At 40.5% G+C, this 7,619-nt stretch overlaps 1 protein-coding gene across 1 annotated transcript; it reads left to right on the top strand.

Annotated features, from left to right (window-relative positions):
* Positions 1–5: 5 nt before the first annotated feature.
* LOC121864736 lies at positions 6–1,649 on the top strand (the record flags this gene model as incomplete). Its single annotated transcript, XM_042363893.1, has 1 exon — positions 6–1,649. A coding segment is annotated over one exon (1,194 nt), but the record flags the coding sequence as incomplete, so codon positions are not given.
* Positions 1,650–7,619: the final 5,970 nt, after the last annotated feature.

The following is a 7,619-nucleotide window of genomic DNA, read 5'->3' as shown; positions in this document are numbered from 1 at the left end:
CCGTGTCTTTCCAAAGAAGTACTGGAAGCTCAGATCCTTCTTATTCTTTTTCCTTCGACGCTGGTGATCACTCACGTTCTGAGTCTGCTGACGCTAACCTCAATGTTGATGGAAAATTTTCTTTCGTGGCTGACGACGGTGTCAGACGCAGTGTCACTTACGAAGCTGGAAGTGACACGGGATTCCTGGCTCGAGGCGATCACCTTCCACGAGCACCACAGTCACACTCCGAGTCTCAAACTACATCATCTGCATTTTCATCATCACAAACCCCTTACCGCAGTCCATCAGCGTCCCTACCTTCTTCCGTCTCAAGCACCCCAACTTTCTCTCGCTCACCATCTGCTCCACGTCTTCCCGGCTTCACAAGCTCACAAACTCAGTACAGCTCCCCGTCCTCACGTCCCTCAGCACGCCCATACACAGGTCAGTTCGAACCTGCCAATACTCGCAGCCAACAGTCACCTGACGGAAGTTATTCATTTGCTTACGAAACGTCCAGTCACTCACGAGCAGAATCAGGTGACAGAGACAACAACGTGGTGGGAAACTTCGACTTTGTTGCTGATGATGGACAGCGACGAGCTATTGAATATGAAGCTGGGTCCCGTACAGGATTTATTGCTAAGGGTGATCACATTCCTGTAGGACCCGCGGTTCCAGGAGCACCCTCCGGTCAACCAACAGGTAGAATCGTCCCTGTTCAAGAGGTCCCCTTCGTCGACCCTCTCGCTGACTCCAACGCTGATGCCTCCTATAACTTCGCCTTTGACTCGGAGCAATATTCACGCTCAGAGAGCGCAGACGCCGACGGCAATATCCGTGGCACTTACACAGTGGTAGACGATGACGGCACTCGACGCACTCACCGATTCCGGGCAGGTGAGGGCATCGGCTTTGAAACTGAGGAAGTGTCAACTTCACGTGGTCCTCCTCCATCTCGCTCTCCATCATCTGCCACCTTCCGCAGCCCAGCGGCCCCCGGCACAGCGGTGTCATCTTCTACTTCCTTCACTGCACAACCTCAAGGCAGTTTCCCGTCTCCCTCCACTAGAACTGCCTCAACAAGGTCCTCATCATCTTCCTTCTCGCCATCGGCAACAGGCACCAGGCCGGACGCCTCTAACTTCCAGCTTCGCCAGTACGATGCGTCAGAGAACCGTGGTAAATATGGTTATGTACTGACATTTGACAATTAACTAAAACAATACAAAAGGCTTACCGCTGCTTCTTCTGATTTAAGAAGAAATTTGTGAAAACATCTCACACTTAAAACAAGTTAATTACAAACTGTTATCTGCCAATGCCTATAAAGTTATATCTGTACATATATATATTTACGAATGAACAAGTTGCATTACAAAAAATACAAAAAAATATGGACTACGAGGTATAATGTCATACTTCATGTAACATTTGTTGTCCCTTTAATCGCGCAGTAAAAATCTATAAAAATAAATGTTAATATGTGCATTATTGTCCCCCAAAAATTATGAATTATCAGAGGCAGTAAACATGCCTGTTTGAGATCCTGTCAGGGTAGACCAGCTTAGGACCATGGCAGTAAGTGTGGATATGAGTCTCCCCTTTTATCTTCTAAATGCCACATTATGTCTAAGAATTAAAATATAATAAAGAGGTAAACACCTTATACATTTTTACTCTATCCTTTACTTATAAAAAAAACTAATTTACTTCGTATTTGAGGAGTCTGAGAACAAAGGCAGTCATATTACTTGAATTTGTACATTTTCAGCAAACAGCTCAAACAATTTCTTTATCTCACTGTAAGGCGAAGGCTGCTTGAATAAACTTTATTTTATCTACTTTATAATCTTTGTAATCTTGCATAAATCCAGCCCACTTATGCAGACTGTGATACCAATAATGATAAAAGATTAGCGTGCATCACACTCCTGTCACTTAACCCCGTCTCGTCCTGCGTTGTTCTCAGTTAACAAGTCATCGTGGTATATGATAACTGTTAACCCTCCAGTGCGATGACCTGTTTCCTAGAATATATGATATTGCGCTAAGGCATTATTGTCATCGTAGTCAAGAGGTTAAGTTATCGTTCTCAAAGCGTTAAGTCATCTGACTGATGCGATTAAAATATCATACTGGAGATGTTACTTATCGCACTGAAGGGATAAAGTCATTGCGGTCACGGCGTTAAGTCATCATACTACAGGAGATAGGTCATCATACTGAAGAGGTTAAGTCTTCGTACTACAGGAGATAGGTCATCATACTGAAGAGGTTAAGTCTTCGTACTACAGGAGATAGGTCATCATGCTGAAGAGGTTAAGTCATCATACTACAGGAGATAGGTCATCATACTGAAGAGGTTAAGTCTTAGTACTACAGGAGATAGGTCATCATACTGAAGAATTAAGTCATCATACTACAGGAGATAGGTCATCATACCGAAGAGGTTAAGTCATCATACTACAGGAGATAGGTCATCATGCACTGAAGAGGTTAGTCTTCGACTACAGAATGAGTCATCATACTGAAGAGAGGTTAAGTCATCATACTACAGGAGATAGGTCTCATCATACTGAAGAGGTTAAGTCTTGGTACTACAGAGATAGGTCATCATACTGAAGAGGTTAAATCTTCGTACTACAGGGAGATAAGGTCATCATACTGAAGGGTTAAGTCATCTACTACAGGGAGATAGGTCATCATACTGAAAGAGGTTAAGTCTTGGTGTTACTACAGGAGATAGGTCATCATACTGAAGAGGTTAAGTCTTCGTACTACAGGAGATAGGTCATCATACTGCAGAGGTTAAGTCATCATACTACAGGAGATAGGTCACCATACTGAAGAGGTTAAGACTTTGTACTACAGGAGATGGGTCATCATACTGAAGAGGTTAAGTCTTCGTACTACAGGAGATAGGTCATTATACTGAAGAGATTAAGTCATCATACTACAGGAGATAGGTCACCATACTGAAGAGGTTAAGTCTTCGTACTACAGGAGATAGGTCATCATACTGAAGAGGTTAAGTCATCATACTACAGGAGATAGGTCATCATACTGAAGAGGTTAAGACTTTGTACTACAGGAGATAGGTCATCATACTGAAGAGGGTAAGTCTTCGTACTACAGGAGATAGGTCATCATACTGAAGAGGTTAGAGTAAATCATACACAGGGAGATAGGTCACCATACTGAAGAGGTTAAGACTTTTGTACTACAGGAGATGAGTCATCATACTGAAGGGTTAAGTCTTCGTGCACTACAGGAGATAGGTCATCATGCTGAAGAGTTTAAATCTTCGTACCACTACAGGGAGATGAGTCATCATACTGAAGAGGTTAAGTCATCATACTACAGGAGATAGGTCATCATACTGAAGAGGTTAAGACTTTGTACTACAGGAGATAGGTCATCATGCTGAAGAGGTTAAGTCTTCGTACTACAGGAGATAGGTCATAATACTGAAGAGGTTAAGTCATCATACTACAGGAGATAGGTCATCATACTGAAGAGGTTAAGACTTTGTACTACAGGAGATAGTTCATCATGCTGAAGAGGTTAAGTCTTCGTACTACAGGAGATAGGTCATCATACTGAAGAGGTTAAGTCATCATACTACAGGAGATAGGTCATCATACTGAAGAGGTTAAGACTTTGTACTACAGGAGATAGGTCATCATGCTGAAGAGGTTAAGTCTTCGTACTACAGGAGATAGGTCATCATGCTGAAGAGGTTAAGTCTTCGTACTACAGGAGATAGGTCATCATACTGAAGAGGTTAAGTCTTAGTACTACAGGAGATGGTCATCATACTGAAGAGGTTAAGTCATCATACTACAGGAGATTAAGTCATCATACCGAAGAAGGTTAAATCACATCATACTACAGGAGATAGGTCATCATACTGAAGAGGTTAAGTCTTCGTACACTACAGGGAATGGAATCATCATACTGAAGGGTTAAAGTCATCATACTACAGGAGATGGGTCATCATACTAGAAGAGGTTAAGTCTTGGTACTACAGGAGATGGGTCATCATACTGAAGAGGTTAAGTCTTCGTACTACAGGAGATAGGTCATTATACTGAAGAGATTAAGTCATCATACTACAGGAGATAGGTCACCATACTGAAGAGGTTAAGTCTTCGTACTACAGGAGATAGGTCATCATACTGAAGAAGTTAAGTCATCATACTACAGGAGATAGGACATCATACTGAAGAGGTTAAGACTTTGTACTACAGGAGATAGGTCATCATACTGAAGAGGGTAAGTCTTCGTACTACAGGAGATAGGTCATCATACTGAAGAGGTTAAGTCATCATACTACAGGAGATAGGTCACCATACTGAAGAGGTTAAGACTTTGTACTACATGAGATAGGTCATCATACTGAAGAGGTTAAGTCTTCGTACTACAGGAGATAGGTCATCATGCTGAAGAGGTTAAATCTTCGTACTACAGGAGATAGGTCATCATACTGAAGAGGTTGAGTCATCATACTACAGGAGATAGGTCATCATACTGAAGAGGGATTGGGAATGCTTCATTACTACAGGAGATAGGTCATCATGCTGAAGAGGTTAAATCTTCGTACTACAGGAGATAGGTCATCATACTGAAGAGGTTGAGTCTCATCATACTACAGGAGATAGGTCATCATACACTGAGGGTTAAGACTTTGTACACACTACAGGAGATAGGTCATCATACTGAAGAGGTTAAGTCATCATACTACAGGAGATAGGTCATCATACTGAAGAGGTTAAGTCTTTGTACTACAGGAGATAGGTCATCATACTGAAGAGGTTAAGTCTTCGTACTACAGGAGATAGGTCATCATGCTGAAGAGGTTAAATCTTCGTACTACAGGAGATAGGTCATCATACTGAAGAGGTTGAGTCATCATACTACAGGAGATAGGTCATCATACTGAAGAGGTTAAGACTTTGTACTACAGGAGATAGGTCATCATGCTGAAGAGGTTAAGTCTTCGTACTACAGGAGATAGGTCATCATACTGAAGAGGTTAAGTCATCATACTACAGGAGATAGGTCATCATACTGAAGAGGTTAAGACTTTGTACTACAGGAGATAGGTCATCATGCTGAAGAGGTTAAGTCTTCGTACTACAGGAGATAGGTCATCATACTGAAGAGGTTAAGTCATCATACTACAGGAGATAGGTCATCATACTGAAGTGGTTAAGACTTTGTACTACAGGAGATAGGTCATCATGCTGAAGAGGTTAAGTCTTCGTACTACAGGAGATAGGTCATCATACTGAAGAGGTTAAGTCATCATACTACAGAAGATAGGTCATCATACTGAAGAGGTTAAGACTTTGTACTACAGGAGATAGGTCATCATGCTGAAGAGGTTAAGTCTTCGTACTACAGGAGATAGGTCATCATACTGAAGAGGTAAAGTCATCATACTACACGAGATAAGTCGTCATACTGAAGAGGTTAAAACTTTGTACTACAGGAGATAGGTCATCATGCTGAAGAGGTTAAGTCTTCGTACTACAGGAGATAGGTCATCATACTGAAGAGGTTAAGACTTCGTACTACAGGAGATTGGTCATCATACTGAAGAGATAGGATATCATACCAAGGATGTTAAGTCATCGTACTACAGGGGTTAAGCCATCCTACAGATGGGGTTAAGTGCTTGTATTCAAGAAGTTAATACATCTTACTGATTGTTAAATTCATAATACCAAAGGGGTTAAGCTCTCATAATGAAGGAGTTAATAATAGTAATGAAAGGGTTATATTATCATATTGAATGGGGCTAAGTTATCGTTTTCAAGGGGTTAAGAGATTTTCTATAATGGAAAAGTCATCGTACTGAAGGGGTTCGTTCACCTGAAACTACAGTAGTTTATTGTATTAAACCCACAAGACAAACTGGGACAACATCAAGGCTTAGAGAGGAGAAGGTGAGAACACTGAAAATGTGAGGCAGGTGATGGTAATAAAGAGGAGAGAGAGACAATAATGATGGTGATGACGAGGAGACAGAAATAATAATGGTGATGGTGATGAAGAGGAGAGAGAGAGACAATAATGATGGTGATGACAAGGAGACATAAACAATAATGATGGTGATGACGAGGAGACAGAAACAATAATGATGGTGATGAAGAGGAGAGAGAGACAATAATGATGGTGATGACGAGGAGACAGAAATAATAATGGTGATGGTGATGAAGAGGAGACATAAACAATAATGATGGTGATGACGAGGAGACAGAAACAATAATAATGGTGATGACGAGGAGACAGAAACAATAATGATAGTGATGACGAGAAGACAGAAACAATAATGATGGTGATGACGAGGAGACATAAACAATAATGATGGTGATGACGAGGAGACATAAACAATAATGATGGTGATGACGAGGAGACAGAAACAATAATGATGGTGATGACGAGGAGACAGAGACAATAATGATGGTGATGACGAGGAGACAGAAACATAATGATGGTGATGACGAGGAGACATAAACAATAATGATGGTGATGACGAGGAGACAGAAACAATAATAATGGTGATGACGAGGAGACAGAAACAATAATGATGGTGATGACGAGGAGACATAAACAATAATGATGGTGATGGCGAGGGGACATAAACAATAATGATGGTGATGACGAGGAGACAGAAACAATAATGATGGTGATGAAGAGCAGAGAGAGACAATAATGATGGTGATGAGTAGACAGAAATAATAATGGTGGTGGTGATGAAGAGGAGAGAGACAATAATGATGGTGATGACGAGGAGACAGAAACAATAATGATGGTGATGACGAGGAGACATAAACAATAATGATGGTGATGACGAGGAGACATAAACAATAATGATGGTGATGACGAGGAGACATAAACAATAATGATGGTGATGACGAGGAGACACAAACAATAATGATGGTGATGACGAGGAGACATAAACAATAATGATGGTGATGAAGAGCAGAGAGAGACAATAATGATGGTGATGATGAGGATAATGATGGTGTGGATGAAAATTATGATGTTAATTATGACGATAATGATAGTGATGATGAGAATAAAGATGGAGATGATGACGACAATGATGTTGATGACGAGGATAATGATGATGATGAAGCTAATTAGGGTGGCTATGATGATGATGATGATAATGATGATGATGTTGACGATGAAAAGGAAGATAATGATAGTGATGATGGGTACGATGATGGTGACGATGAGGATATAGGTGATGAGGATGAAGATAATGATTAAAAGGATGAGGATAATGATTGTAATGAGGATAATGAAGGAGATGGTGATGATGATGATGCAGAAGATGATGATGATGATGAAAAGGAGGATAATGAAATTGATGAGGATAATGATGGTGGATAATAATGGTGATGATGAGGATAATAATGTTGATGATGGAGATATTGATGTTGATGATAAGGATAATGATATATATTTATAAGGAAAATTATCACCAATACGAAAACTTACACCTTTCTTCTTTCAACCAGATATTTCGAAGAATTTTCTGTCCAACGTCAGTGCTAAAGAAATTAACTCATATAAGACCAATTAAGGCTGATAAAATAAACAACAAATATTATTAGGAT

Source organism: Homarus americanus, unplaced genomic scaffold (genome assembly GCF_018991925.1).
Source record: "Homarus americanus isolate GMGI-L3 unplaced genomic scaffold, GMGI_Hamer_2.0 scaffold20771, whole genome shotgun sequence".
In the NCBI taxonomy this organism is placed as follows: Eukaryota; Metazoa; Arthropoda; class Malacostraca; order Decapoda; family Nephropidae; genus Homarus; species Homarus americanus.
This window is presented reverse-complemented; position numbering and strand designations above follow the sequence as displayed.